The 16053-nt window shown below is 34.1% G+C and overlaps 1 protein-coding gene across 22 annotated transcripts in view; it reads right to left on the bottom strand.

Annotated features, from left to right (window-relative positions):
- Positions 1–16053, bottom strand: part of LOC145249721 (E3 ubiquitin-protein ligase NEDD4-like) — a 622527-nt gene that overhangs the window by 81100 nt on the left and 525374 nt on the right. For all 22 annotated transcript variants that reach the window (XM_080111610.1, XM_080111606.1, XM_080111604.1 and 19 more), the window contains 3 exons: positions 14388–14500; positions 9195–9303; positions 6913–7100 (listed from right to left, as the gene is read on the bottom strand). In XM_080111610.1, coding sequence (XP_079967736.1) covers positions 6913–7100; positions 9195–9303; positions 14388–14500 — 410 coding nt within the window. The remainder of the gene's footprint in view (positions 1–6912; positions 7101–9194; positions 9304–14387; positions 14501–16053) is intronic.

A 16053-nucleotide genomic window follows, 5' to 3' on the forward strand; every position in this document is an offset into this window, starting at 1 on the left:
TAGCAGAACTTCTACATCATCTCTACACAGCAATGCATAACTTTCTCAATGATACGATAGTGTATCTTCACATACGTGGGGACAGCAATTCTAAAACAGCACATATTTGTTTTGGGTTATATATAAGGTTGACAAGAAAGTTCTTGTGAAATTTTTAATTTTGACTTCAAATGATATATTTTCAAATAAGTTTTTGTTATAATACCTTTACTTTATATATTATTTTAAAGAGCGTTAATCGCTTTATCTAATCGTTTTAATTACAATCGTTTTAAACCATTTGTCTTCTTTTCAGAACGTTGAATACAAGATGGAAAAAAAGTAAATTCACACAATTTTCTTATTTCAGTTCAAGCTAGGCTGAAAAGCTACTGAAACAGCTTGCGGCATCAATGAAGCATTTAACCCAGGAATCACTACTAAACGCACAGCACGATGGTAGTTTAAGAAATTTTGTGGCGGCAATAACAGTCTTGAAGATGATGAGTGTAGTGATCGACCATCGGATGTTGACAACGATCAATTAAAAGCCTTAGTCGAAGACAATCAACACACAACTGTTCGACAACTTGATTCTGAATTAGACGTAACATGACATTTTCCAACATCTTGAGAGAGATTGGAAAGACAAAAAAAAAACTTGATAAATGGCTGCCTCACGAATTTAACAACCAAAAGAAACACTGTTATGAAGTGTCATCTTCCCTTCTTTTACATAAGGGCTTGTTTCTTGACCGAGTTGTGACTTGCGATGAAAAGTGGGCTCTTTGTGACAACAGGCGATACTCAGCTCAGTGATTAGATGCACGGCACTTCCCAAAGCCAGAGTTGCACCAAAATAAGGTAATGCTGTTTGGTAGTTGGCAACTGATGTTTTGAATGCAGGCGAAACCATTACGGCAGAAAAGTACTGTCAACAAATGGATGAAATGCAGCAGAAACTTCGACAACAACACCCAGCATTAGTCAACAGAAAATGCCCAATTCTCCACCACAACAATGCCCGACTACACCTTTCTAAACTGACCCTGCAGAAGTTGAATGAATTAGGCTACGAAACACTGCCTCATCTGCCATACTCTCCATACCTCTCACCTACTGACTACAACTTTTTTCAAACATCTCATCTTTCTCCATGAGAAATGCTTAAAAAAACCTAACAGGGCTCTACATTGCAAGTGAAGTAGTCGAATTTGCGAGTGATTTTTTTAAAGTGGCGACTAGAAATAATGAAATGCTTATCTTTTGCCGATTGCATTTCTTTCACTGACAATCTTCCAAAGCTCACTACTGAGTGAAAAATATCTTTTCAACTTTTTTTTTTTTTAATAAAATGAACAAAGTTAAATTATTTTTTAAAAATAAGTTTAATAGAACAATATACTTTTTTTTTTTAACGAAGGCTGTTTAAAAAAATATTTGAAGAAATTAGAATGTTCATACCTTCAAGTAGCAACATAAAATTTGTAGTTTTAGAATTATGCTTATTAAAAAAAAAAAAAAAAAAAACACACAGAAAACTCTTTATGATGTACATACTCGTCACACAACGAAGATGTCATATTCTAAAAATCATGTGGGTTTGGCTAATAAACGAAAATATTTAGTTGTCAAAGGTCAACTAAAAGATAAGTTTGTCCGTAGAGCCCTGACTAAGCGAATTATGAACTAGGATTATGATTTTAACTTTACTAGTAGTTCAAAAACAATTTCTCATGTTATCCTTAGAAATCAAATTCTAAATGATAAATAAAAAAAATTTGAAAAGAATCGTTTTTGGAATCTAAGAAAAGGCTCAAATTCTTTCAATTCCAAAAAGTTCTGATTCTACTGATTTCAATTAATCCTCCCAAAACTTGTTATAATTTAGTCTCCCCCTCCCTACATTTGTCGAACACTACGTAGGTAATAATAGTTGATAAGATCAATACACAAAACCATCCTCACACTTAAAAAACTTTAGTAGAGGCTATTCACGCTCATGCGAAAGTCAAAAACAATTTTTTCAGAGATACAATCGTCTGTCGGATTTGCTTCTTCCGAGAAATTTCAGAAAAAAAATAAAATTTTTGTTGTAATTTATTCAAAGAATTTATTTTTGACTCCCATCTTTCAAATAATAAATTCCACAATTCTTTAAACAGGACAAACTTTTTGGTAAATTACAAGTATATATATGCACACACGGCATAATCGTGTTGACACACTGTTTCTTGTCAGATCACCGAAATTAAGCAACATTGAGCCTGGTTAGTACCAGATGGGTGACCATTTGGGAATTCTAGGTGTTGTATGTGCTCTCTGCTTATCTCGGCATTTTTTTTCCAGTCATTCTGTACATACACTTCACTTGCCACTGGTATTTAACAATGTCGACTGAGGAGAGGTGTCGTTGGAGATTGTGCACCTCTTGCCACAAATATTTCATGCGCAGGAACCCACTACGTGGCTTTCCATAGTCTGTCAAAGTCTGAAGGAGCCTATATATATATATATATATATATATATATATAGTGAATAAATGACAAAAGACTATATTCCAAAGTTCATGATGCTGAACATCTTATAATTCATTCCTTTAAGTTGACATAAGATGCTCAAAATCATGAACTTTGGAATATAGTCTTTTTGTCATTTATTCACTATATTGCTCTGTAATTACATTGAGCTTCTTAAATAAGGATTGGTATATTTCATAAGGAAATAATATATATGTGTGTGTGTGTGTGTGTGTGTCTAGTTATATAATCATGTGATTTGATTAAATAACATTGTTCCAGATAAAAAAAAAAAATGAAAAAGAAAAAATGAAAAAAAAAAATGAAAAAAAAAAATGAAAAAAAAAAATGAAAAAAAAAAAAGAAACTCACAGAGAAAAGGACTAAGTTATCTTTCTTTTTTTTTCCTCTTTCTCACTGACAAGCAACTTTCCTGAACTTTGCATCGATATAACAATTTTTGCTCAGTAAATTTGATTTAAAAAATAAGTTGCTTGTCCATTAACATGATTACCTTCTGTTTTATTTTTCTTCATTTTTGTTGCATACATAATTAGTTTTAATTGAATAAAATTTGTATTAATTGTTTAACAGTGTCATCTTTGTTATTTTTGCATGTGTTTGTTGTTCAATATTTCTTTTTTACTTGTGCCTTGAGAATAGGATATTCTATTCCTATGTTTCAGTGTCATTTTGCCATGAATCCCGGAAAACTTATATTATCTATTTTTTTTTTTTTTTTTTTTTTTTTTTTAAATCAATTTAGTTGTAACAGTATGTGTATATATTAGGTTGGTGCAAAAACTATCGTTTTCTCACATAAATTATTTTTATATATGATTTCTGAATTAATTCATTGATATATATATATAGCCATGTTATATATCATTTTGAAGCACGTTTTTTGCTCTGTCGAATCATGTTATTCGTTACCATTCTCAATCTCTTCATTCATTTTTTTGCAAACTTCTCGACAGCATGGACAAAATTCAAATCTACACAATTTCCTTGTTCTAGTTAAAACTAGGCCAAAAAGCTGCTGAGACAGCTAATGATATACATGGCTCAGGAGTCACTAACAGATGTGTGGCACACTGGTGGTTCAAGAAATTTCACAATGGTGACAAGAGCCTCAAAGATGAAGATGGTTGCAGCCGGCTGACTGCGGTTGATAACGAACATTTGAAGCTGATCCTCGCAAAACCATACGAGAAGTTGCTGTTGAACTCGAGGTCAACCACTCAGTCATTCGCTATTTAAAGCAAATAGGAAAGTAAAAAAAGTTGGATAAATGGGTGCCGCATGAATTGAATGATAATAAAAGAAATCGTCGTTTTGACATGTCTTCTACGCTACTTCTGCGCAACAAAAACGACCCATTTCTCAAGCAGATTGTGACGTGTGATGAGAAGTGGAACTTTGGCAACCAGCGACGTTTGGCGCAGTGGTTGAATGCCAAAGAAGCTCCACAACACTTCCTGAAGCCGAAATTGCACCAAAAAAAGGTTATGGTAACTATTTGGCAGTTTGCGGCCAGTCTCATCGATCACAGATTTCTGAACCGAGGTGAAACAGTTACAGCGGATAAGTACTGTTGACAAATTGACAAAATGCATCAGAAGCTCAATCAGATGATTGGTCAATATGAAGGGACCAATCCTCCTTCATGACAACGCTCGCCCGCATGTTGCTCAACTGACCCTGCAGAAGTTGAACGAATTGAGCTACGAGACTGCCTCATCCACCATATTCACCAAACCTCTCGCCCATTGATTATCACTTTTTCGAGCATCTTGACAATTTCCTGCACAAAAAATGCTTCAAAAGCCAAGAGTATTGTCAAGGCTGCTGCAAAGAAAGTGAGCTCTCTCTCTCTCTCTCTACTGTGCTAGAAAGTTATTTACGCCTGAAAGTATCCTGTACCCCTAAAAGGCCACCATTCGCCCATGTATGGAGTATTGCTGTCACATTTGGGCTGGTGCATCTGCTACTAGTCTCTCACTCCTGAAGAGGGTTCAAAAAAGAGTCGCCAACCTGATAGGTCCTGAACTGTCATCTAAGCTTCAGCCTCTGTTCTATCGACAAAATGTCGCATCCCTCTGCTTGTTTTACAAGTATTTTAATGGTGGATGCTTTGATGAACTACAAGCCCTTGTACCCCCTCTACATAAATACCCCCGACAAACCAGACGAGCAACAAAGTCCCACCCCTACACAGAGACCTCTAGATGTAAGAAAGCCTCCTACTTTAATAGTTTCTTCCCCAGAGCTGCTAGATTTTGGAATTTCCTTTCAAATTCCTGCTTTTCCAACTGTACTGACATGCAGAAGTTCAAGTGTAATGTGAACTGTCATCTTGCTGCCCAACTCCCTACATAGTATCCTTGCAACTATGTCCCTGATAGTAGTCCCCCCTACATCAAAGTGGCAATGTGCCTTGTTTGGGGTGAAAATGTAATAAAAAAAATATATAAACTACTGAGTTAATAAAGAAGTTGGGAAGATTATTTTTCTCTCCTCAAATTGACTATTTAAATAAATTATAGTAAGTCTTTCTTGTGATCTCTCGATTTTACTGGATTCCAGGACAAGAATTCATCTAGTCTGGTGGAGTGTCCAGCTTCATGTTGTTTACTTGAGGTAACATCACTTGGAGAAGGTGCACCATTGCTCGTAAAAGCCAGTGTGGATTAGCAATACTAAGGAGATTTTATTTGGGCTGCGAATAGTTTGTGGCTTTCAATATTTGATTAATGTTCAAAAAACAAGAAACATATCGAAATATTTATTTCCTTATTCAATGGAGTTTAAAAAATTAGGCTTTTCTCCTCAGAGAAAATAAATTGCAAAATAAAAATACAGAATTTTTAGTTTCCATAAAATTGAAAACTTTAAAAATTGGAATTGTCAAAAAGCTAATTTAAAGTGGCAGGAACTTGAAAATGGGGTTCATGAATCCAAATATAGTCGATACGCAAAAAATCCAATCAAAAAAAAAAAAAAAAATGTAAATAATATTTACATGAATAAATTGGTTTAAATGAAATTCTTTGAAATAAAGAAATTACATCTTTTGTTATATTCCCCATTTTTTACCATTTGATGAATTAACATCGTAAATTTCTATTTTTCATCCTTTTTTATTAGGTTGGTGCAAAAAGTCGTTTTTTAACTTGAAGTTGAACATCAAAAAACGACTTTTTGCACCAACCTAATATATATGTAAGGAGAATTTTTTCTCTTAAGCATATATTATTAACTAAAATAGACGTTTTTTTGGCTATTAATTCTGTTTTTTGATCCTTTCCAAATTCTGAATAATGGTCTTCACTTCTGAGAGGAAGTCCCTTTCCAATTTTTATGGATTCATCGTCAAGGACAGATTAATCTAACTGGTTTTGAACAATTTATATAATTTTTTTTTTAAATAACGAGTATATTTATTTCATTAGCTATTTTAATAACTTTACAAGCATTTCAGGATGTTACTACTATTGGTAAAGTTTCGTTAATTTTTTTAGTTTTTATTTGTAATACTTGTAGTATTTCAAGTTTTTATTTAAATATAGATGTGTTGACAACTAAAATCTTTCCAAGTGGGGACAAGAGGCAGGAATGTTGATTTATCAGATAGTTTTATATATATATATATATAAAACTAACTGTATACACACACACACACACACACACACACACACACACACACACACAAGAAAACATCCTCGAGAGGAAAACAACCTCTTAACATTGTAAAAACTAAAATCAAGGCAGCGGATCTTAAACAGCTTGGTGTCTTTTTAAATAAAGTGGTTCTTGCCCAGAATTCTTCCAATATCAAAAGAACCAAAAAAAAAACTCCAATGTATGTACATGTGATAAAACGAAAATATCACACTTCAAAAAAATTAGGTAAATTGAAGTAGTTTTATTTTCATATTGAATATCATTTGTAAGTGATTCATGGGAATTCGTAGGCATTACAGCATGAATCTTGCAAGTTTAAATTATTGAGTTATCTCTTTTTTTTAAAGATCGTTTTCAAAATGACAGATAAGCGAGTCGCTCTTTTGTTACTCATAAAATTTGATTCTCTTTTATTTGAAAATAAAATAGTTGATCAATTTGTGATTTTTGAATATGATATTTTACTTTTGTCCCGGGTGCATATATCATACAGATTTTTTCCTTATTTTTGTTTTTTAATATACAGGGGAATTCTGGAAACAAAAAAAACTGATAACGCTATATCAATAAAAGTTATAGAAATGAAATGCTTAAAAAAAAAAAAAAAAATCTGAGCTTGAAAAAAATTATGGCTGCAATGTAAAAAAGGAAAAAGAAAATTTGGCAATAATTCTCAAATTTTAGTAAATTCATAAAAAAAATCAAAATGGCTAAAGTGAGATTTGCTTACCTTGAAGGCCGTTCCCATTGTGTTGTACGTTCATTGTGATTGACGTAATAAGTCCTACCCTGGGCATCTGTACGTTCTTCCCATCCTACTGGCAAAGGTGTTAACTGTTCGTCAGACATGGAGGCAGTTGGACCAGAGGCTCCAGATTCTGTCAAAGAACTTTGGAGGCTTACCATTTCCCAGCCAGGCTAGAGAAGACACAAAAAAAAAAAAAAAAAAAAAAAATGAATAAATCCGTAGTCACCTCCTCAATGTTTTGTAATGTTCCTATATACTTGCCTCCCCAACAGGGCAGAGTTAGACACCAAGGTCGGTTTTTAATGTGGGGGAAGGAACAAAAACTAAAATTGTCTCAGTCGTGAAAGATTTCTTCTCCACTAACTGAGAACAAACAAATTAAAGTGTGGCATCAGAACAGATACTACACTTTGAGTTATATATTTTTTTTAATTACTCTGAAAAGTTGACAACAAAACAGTAACAAACAAAAAAATTAGGTACAAGGTCACTCAAAAATTGGAGAGAGGGTGCCCATGGTTATCCTCATCCCCGTACCTTTGCTAGTCTATGTTTGATCCTAGCTAAAGTTCTCATTCACCACAATACCTCAAGCACACCTGGAGTCGTCCTATCTAAGATTCCCAAATCATATTGTGTGTGTGTTTTCTTTTTTAATATATGTATAAATATGTTACAGACAGTGAAATAAATTTGCAGATCTAGAACTACATAAGTCGTTCTATTGTATTTCATTGGCTGAATACTACACTTAGATCTTGGCCCGAATGTTATCCAATACTATATATAATAATATAATAATACTATATACAATAATTAATGTTATCCAATACTACACTTAGATCACTTAGATATTGGCTGAATACTACACTTAGATCTTGGCCCGAATGTTATCTAAAAGCATTTAATAAGAACTCAAACAGTCAACATGCAACTACAAAAAGATTAATTATAGGTGCTGCATATATTCAGCTATTAAATTTCTCATAAATAGCATTTGCTGACTAGGCTTTAAAAGTCAATGATTCGTCCCCACTTGGAATACGAGTCCTTAGTGTTTGCTAGAGTTAGCAAGGTGTTCTCCGATTCTCTTGAGCATCTACAGCATCATGCCATCAGATATATACTACATATACTCTGCCGTGACCCTGTTCCATCTGGTGTATATGATCTGCTTGGATTAGATCTGTTGTCTACTCGGAATGTGACAGTTGTATCTGTTGCCTACAAATTAGTTCATGGTTCTTGTCTCACCGCAATGCTTAAATACTGCCCTGTGCCGTGGCTGAACAGACCAAACCAACAATGATATATATTCATATTAGACCCTCTGCATAATCACACTGGTGTTTGCTCAGAGATGTACTGGCGATCTCCTTTCACATTGTATTCTGCAGTCCTGAACGTGCTGCCTCAGAATTGTGTGAATGAACATGTACCACTGTCACATTTTTGGAGTTCTGTATTGTCTAACTATTGTGATATTCCTAAGTTTTATGCATTCCCTAATTAGCTTAGTTCACAACAGTGTCCGCCAATATGGAAATGACAGGAAAGCTGCCGTAGAGAAGCAAACATCGGACAAAAAGAACAATGCTTTAAAACCCTTAACACCTTCCATTTTTTGTTTCCATATTGTAGAACTTTCTAAATGCCGGTTGGGCTTATCAGCCATCTCCGCAATCACCCATGATGATCTCCCACCGCTCTTCAGGATAATCGAATGGTCTTCTGATGAGCAAACATCTCATAATATATTTATGTATGTGACATTCCCAAATTATTAATAGACTATCGTGGGTGCCCAGCGTTGCCCAGGTGTTTGTAGATGTATGTTGAATAGAAAAAAAAAAAAAAAGGTGTTAGTAGTCAGGCAGGCTCAAACCCGTAACGCGAAGTTGGAAAAGAAAGTGAAAGAAAATCTGACGTCTTACCGCTATTCCATGACGCAACCAGAAGTTTGGAACATTAAAATTAGGCAAAGTCAATCCAACCGATACAATCACCAAAAATGGCTCACAAAAAATCGACCTCTTCTTGTAGAAAAGTGCCCAGTTGAGGGTGAAGGAATTAATATTTTGGGCCAATTTTTTCAATATTTGTCGTCCGAGGTATAGAGCTTCAAAATGATACTGATCTTGTGAAAATCCATCATCTCTGTCGTAACTTTTAGGCAGACATACAAACATACAAACATACATACATTTAAACAGACAGATGAGATTTATATTATAGATGGATGAGCGATCCAGTTGGAACCTTACCTCAGACTGTGCAGAAGAAGTATCTTCTTGACTTTCCGTGTCGCCCTCATCTTCAGGTGCATAATACGCCAGGTAAATCCACAAGTGGCCACGGACACGGGATCGTGTGCTGTTAAGAAAAATCAAACAGGGGAAGAGGAGGAATTTAGAATGAATAATAAATGAATATATATGAAAAAAATTAATGAAAATGTTAAAAAGAAATTGCAAGACAATTTCTTTTTAACATTCTTTAATTTGGAAGAAAAAAAAAAACCCAAAAAAAACAAAACTAAATGCTGTACTAAAACAAGTAAACAAGCCATATTTTCAGTATTTACTTCGACAGTGCTCGATATGCAAGTAGAGCTAGATAATAAATTTGAAAATATCAATGGCAATTTAAGCTACACAGAATTTTCCATTTCTCCTTCGTGAGGATTCATAAAGCATTAGTTTAAGGAATCCTTATAAGGATAAAACATGGAAAATTCCATGTAGCTTAATTGCCATATATACTTTCAAAACTTACTATATATAATAAATAATTAATGACCCGCATGATTTTGGTCAGGATTATATGATGACACATAATTTGCTTATTAGGATATCTAGTTCTTGCCCAGAATTCCCATTACATTAAACAAGCCGCGCATGAGTGCCCCCCCCTCTGTTGCTGTATGTTGGATGACGCCACAAAAATAGTGAAGAAATGATGAATGTAAGAAGTGTGAAGGGCCAATCTTGCCTTCACATTTTCGCCAAGTTTCAGAAAAATTTAATGGATGGGGAAAAATTATGTGGTCAATAGTGTCAGTTTTTTTGCAAGTTTGAGGCATTTGTGATCCCTTTTGAGCTCCTGGGAATGTCAAATTCCAGTGATAATGGACAAACGGTGCAGTTTCACGCTTTAAGACATGTATATTTGAATTCAGAAACATAGAAAGCCACTATATAGACATGCATATCAAGTTTTTGAGTAATATGAAAAAAGAGCTTCAAAAAGGCATGTGTTTTTAGTCCTAAAAGTTCCAGAGGAATGCGAACCAGAATTTTGCCAGGGTCACACATACTGAATTTATATTAAGAACAATGGCCTCCACATTTTGGCCAAGTTTCAGGAAAATTTAATGAATGGATCAAATGCTAAGGGCAAAAAGTACCATTTTTGGCCATTTGGGGGCATTTTTTACCGCTTTTGAGTCCCTGGGGATGCCAAATCCCAGTGTAAATGGATAACTGTGCAGTTTAAGGCCTTAACACATGTATATTTGAGTTGACCACCATGAAAAACCACTATATAGTCAGACATATCAAGTTTTTGTTTAAAAATATGAAAAAAGAAAAAGTCACAAAAAGGGGCGTTTTTAGCACTAAAAGTACCCGGGCATGCAAATCAAAATGTTGCCAGGGTCGCCCATACTGAATTTATATTAAGAACAATGGGCTCCACATTTTGGCTAAGTCTCAGAAAAATCTAATAGATAGATCAAAAGTTATGGGGTAAATGAGGTGTCATTTTTGTGGCACAACCAGAGTTTTTCCCCCAAAAATCCGTTCTGTTACATTTTACTCATATCATGTTTAATGTTTGTGCAAAATTTCAAAAAATTCCAAGGTGTAGTTCTCCAGAAAAGTGCAGACAGACGAACGGATAAGGGTGAATTTACAGGCCCACCCTCTTGTCTGGGAGGGACCAATAATTGATGGAGTACACATGCACACACTAGTTACTACGGCATAATCATATTGGTACACCAATTTTTAGATTACCAATATTAAGTGGCATTAAGTTTGCTTAGTACTAAAATGGGTGACCATTTGGGAATACTAGGTGCTGTATGTGCTCTCTGCTTATCTCGGCATGGCATCCAGTAATCCTGAACTTCTTTTTGCCACTGGAATCAAAAAAAACATCAAGCCAAGGGAGGTTTAGTTGGGATTGCACAACCCTTGCTTCACAACTACATATGCAGACACTTTTGCAAGAGCTTGCAAGAGCTATCCATTGTTTCTTGAAATTAAAACTGGGCGACAATTATTAGTTAAACATATAAAACAGATAATTATTCATACATGAATAGTTATCTGTTTACTTCAGAGATCTAGTAAAGTGTTTCGTCAGATTTATTTCTGGAAATTTCAGAATAAATTCTTAAGGCGCTTTTACAGAGTTGGGACGCGATTTTGTAGTCGATAAATGGAGTTTTCAGATCAAAAAAAAAAAAAAAATCAATGATTTTTTTTTTTTTGTCAATTCTAATAAGTTACAATGGTAGCTTCCAAATTAAGTAGTCGAAATTACCTGAATATCACTGAATTATTAAACAAAACAAAACTTTAATCATATTAGCAGGTGAAAAGTTGCCGCCATCTTGTTCAAATCAAAACGGAAAATTACCTCCCCTTTGAACTCTCGTGTGTCTTACAATCGTTTCCATCAAATTCTATTTTTTTAATTTTCTTTAATAAATAACTTTTTACCTTATCTATTTTCATAATTTTTGGATATAATCATCTTAAAAATATGAGGAATATGTAGATACTATTGTTTTCATATGTGAGGTCCCGTGTTTTGACAAGCTTCTGGGTTTGACCTTTACTCCTGATCTGAAATGGAACATGTACATCAAGTCTGTTGCCAAGGTCGCTGGAAAGATGGTGGGATCCTTCTACCGCTCCAGAAGATATCTCACCACTGATGCAATTCTCTATCTATATAAAAGCCAAGTACATCCAAGGATGGAATACTGTTGCCATATCTGGGCAGGAGCTGCTAAAAACAGCCTATCATGCCTTGACAGAGGACAAAATAGACTTTGTGGCTTAGTGGGGGATGCCCTTTTCTCTACCCTGCAACCTCCCTCCCACAGAAGAGACGTTGCGAGCCTATCCTTGTTTTATCGTTATTTTCATGGCAGGTGCTCGTCTGAACTCCAATCTCTGGTCCCCCCTCACCAATCTTTCACGAAAAACACCCGTCTAGCTGAATCCACTGTGAAAAATTTCGCCCACTCTATATCTGTGCCTAAATCAAAACGCGGATTCCATGAACAAAGCTTCTTTCTTAGAACTGCACGCCTGTGGAACTCTGTTCCGTCTGCTTGCTTCCCTCCGGACTACAACTTGGATGTCTTCAAGTCCAATGTTCACAAATTCCTAATGAACCGCCCCCTTAATTAAACACTTCATTAAATCTCCACACTAATGTAATGTACTTGCAATAACCCTTATCCCTGAGTGGCTTCCAGGTCTTGATAAGTGGTGATCACTGTGTAAAAAAAAAAAAAAAAAAAAAAAAAAAAAAAAAAAAATTCAGTTTTACAATTTCTGAAATTTCGTTCCAATAGTGTAGAAGTGTGGAGTAAAAAAAAAAAAAAAAAATCTTGTAATTTAGCAGAGACAGTCTGATTCTAAGAATTTTAGAATTCTATAAAAGAATGTTTAATTATTGTCGGAAAATGATTCCTGGATATATATTTTATACATACACAAAAAATTTTATCAAAGATACATTTCACATGGTTTCATGACTTTTGTCGGGCAGGGGAAGCTTCTATCTTTTAGAGTATTACTCAAACGTTTCTGTTCTTAAACGAATTTCATTGGGTACATCAAGTAAGGTCGAAATAAGAAATGCCGGAAGAGACAAAACACAAAAACTGGATTTACATTACAATTATAAATTTTTGGGATGAAATATGAATGTTTGTATCGTTTAGTTTAGATTAATTGGACAATTTTTCTCATTTTGAGTGTTATCTGCACAACGTTTCGGTTGATGTCACCTCTGTCAAGTGCAAAAGTCGCCATGTTTTGGCAGAAAAAAGTGAGGGAGGGGGTAGCTCTGCACTTCAAGGTTTCAAATTTTTGGATCTAGTTGAAAGTAAGTTTACACGAATTATAAAGATAATTTAATTATCAGGAAACCGGGGGGGGGGGGCACAATTTTTTTTAACTTATTAAATTTTTAATTTATCAATCAATTGTTAGTTCTTAAAAACATAATATTTACGAAACCAAGAGGTTGCTGGTTTCAGTATGATTAATCGTGTGGTATCCATTTTTTAACCAGATATAACTTAAAAAAATTATTTTTGATGTGTTATTATGACTGAGAGGAGATAAACGGGGGGGGGGGGATAAACGGGGGGGGGGAGAAAAAAAGGTAGTTCTCACTCATTATATTCATAGTAGATTGGCAAGGGAGGTCACTCGGCTTTACTCAGTCGTAAAATATGCTTAAATGTATTTTAATTTGTACAGATTTTGTATATATTAATATAGAGTCATGAGTTCCAAAGTAAAAAATAAAAATAAAAAAAATGTATTTGGGTGCCATCAGCTAGAATCAAAACTGAAAGCAAAACTGTAGCATTCAAAGCTGGTGACGTTACCACTGTACTAATGTGACTTATAACCTGATTAAAAATAAACTATGTATTACGATTTTTTTCAATTTTGAACCTTTTTTTTTTTTTTTTAAAACTATTTTAACTGGCTAAAGACTTATAAAAGACCAGTCCATAAAAAATTCAATCATTCGAGGTCCCTAGTGTCACTCTGCGACTTTTCGTTTTGGAAGAGAGAGAGTTTGAAAATATGAAGACAGACAGACAGACATATCGTCTTTTATATATTAGATTAATATCCAGATTATAAATTGGATTATACAATTGTAGGAGAACTCCATTTTCGGTCGATATAACTCTTCTTCAGGTGTATCTTGTCGAACTCGGGAATATTTCCAGAGTTTAACAAAAACATTACAGAGTTCGACAAGATACATCTGAAGAAGGTCGGAGGTTATATCGACCGAAATGTTGTGAAAATCACACTCAAGATGATAACTGTAGTCCGATGAATCCAATTAATACAAAGAACGTACAGGAATTTTAATGACCGATTTCATGTATGATCTTCACGATAAGCATAGACATTTACGGAGAGTAAAAAGTGAAGCTTCGGTTTACTTTTGGCAACCTTTTTGACCTTTAGTTCTCACATTCCATGAGTAATGTTTCTGACAAAGGGGAATAATTGCTGGTTTCTAGTTTGGAAACTATTTAGCTCACGCTGTTACTTTTTGATATTGAAGTAGACCCCCATCCCATCCACCCACCCAACCAAGTTCCTTGCAATAATGCTTTCATGCCTTGTCTTGACAGAGTTCCATATAAAAAACAAACAAAAAGAAAATTTGTTCTTACAAACCTTCGAGGTCGTAGAATGTAATCTTTCGTAGGGATGTTGCGGTCAGGCCTCTCTGTGAGAATGCTCGTATGATTAAGGGGGATTTCCACCAAGCCAAGAAAATCATCACGAGTCTATAAAAAAAAAAAAGAAAAAAAATTTTTTTTCCTCTCTTTCAAGTTCAATATTTGAAAATCGTTTAAAAACTCTAACGATTTTCAAAAATAATTTTTTTTTTTTTTTGCAACATTTTCTGAACATACACTTTTTCATTTTAAAATTTTGTAAATGCAATAAGTTTGTCAACATTTGGACTTTGTTGAACTCTACTACATCATTTTCACTTAGAGGAGATAAGTCATCAGTACCGTCGGTTTCAAACCTGGTAATAGGGAACCGTTTTAGGTCCCCATATCGAGCTTGATATGGGGGACCTAAAACGGTTCCCTATTATCAGGATTGAAACCGACGGTACCGATAACTTATCTAAACTTTCTGAAAACATATATAAGTGAGAGAGAATAAGTTAAAAGTATAAATAGTACAGTTACATAGGAACTTTAGTACATTAAGTCAATAAGATTTACAAAAAGGGAAATAAGGGAGAAACCTCTTTAAGCCATGGCATTTCGAAGCTAAATGCTTCTCATCAGAAGAGAAGAAAAAGTTGTCATTATACAAAGAGAAGAGTAAAGACAACACTCACTTTAAAAGCTTTCAGATTAGAAATGGGGAGAGGGGACCGAGGGGGTAATATGATGGCGACAAAAGAAAGAGCACGAAAGAAACAAAGAAAATAAAAATAATTTTTTTTTAATTTAAAAATTTTCTTAATCTTTTTATAAATTTAAAAATTTAAGAGAATTTTATATAAAAAAAATTGAAAGAAAATTTTCTTCAAAAATTTTTTTTATAAAACTTGAAAAGCAGTTCATTTTTTTTTTTTTTTTTCTTGAAATAAAAAAATATTAATCAGCTTAATTTTATTACTATATACGGGTGAGCCAAAAGTAGGTGGACAGTAAAAAAAAAAAAAAAAAATTATTTAGACATCACATACTCCTTAAAAAATCCACTTGCTTTTTGGCTTACACTTTATACATATTAGAAACAATGTCATCTATTGGGTTACCCATTCAGTTGAGTTGTTTGAACTGAGGGGGGAAAAAGTTTGCAAATCCAATTAAATATAAAAAATAAAAGACAAAATCCCATATTAGTCACTTTCTACTTACTATCGCTTGGCTATGGGTTAAATATTTTCACTACTCATGGTGTTATTATCTTTTGTTTATAATGGACTCTTAATATTTTTCATTCTTTCCTTTTTTATTTTCACATTTAATTGTTAATAAGCAAAGAGAGAGAGAGACAGAGAGAGAGATTTTCTATCTGCCCCCCCCCTCTCCAAATAAAGTTAGACACAAAGTCAGTTTTTGATGTGGAGAAAACCTAGCTCCCCCAAAAGCGTCACACTGGATTGGAATAGAAATTAAAAATGTCACAGCATAGACGAATTTCTAAAGTGCTGTATCAGAAAGGATACAAATTGCTTCAAACTAAAAAGGCCAAGGAACTATATACAATAATAGCAGAGAATCAAGCAAAATACAGTGAGAGAGGAAGAGAGTTATAGACAGAAACTTAATGAGATATAGGTTACTTGTTGGATTAATTAAAATTAAAC

Source organism: Euprymna scolopes, chromosome 28 (genome assembly GCF_053919585.1).
Source record: "Euprymna scolopes isolate OS-2025 chromosome 28, ASM5391958v1, whole genome shotgun sequence".
Classification (NCBI taxonomy): Eukaryota; Metazoa; Mollusca; class Cephalopoda; order Sepiida; family Sepiolidae; genus Euprymna; species Euprymna scolopes.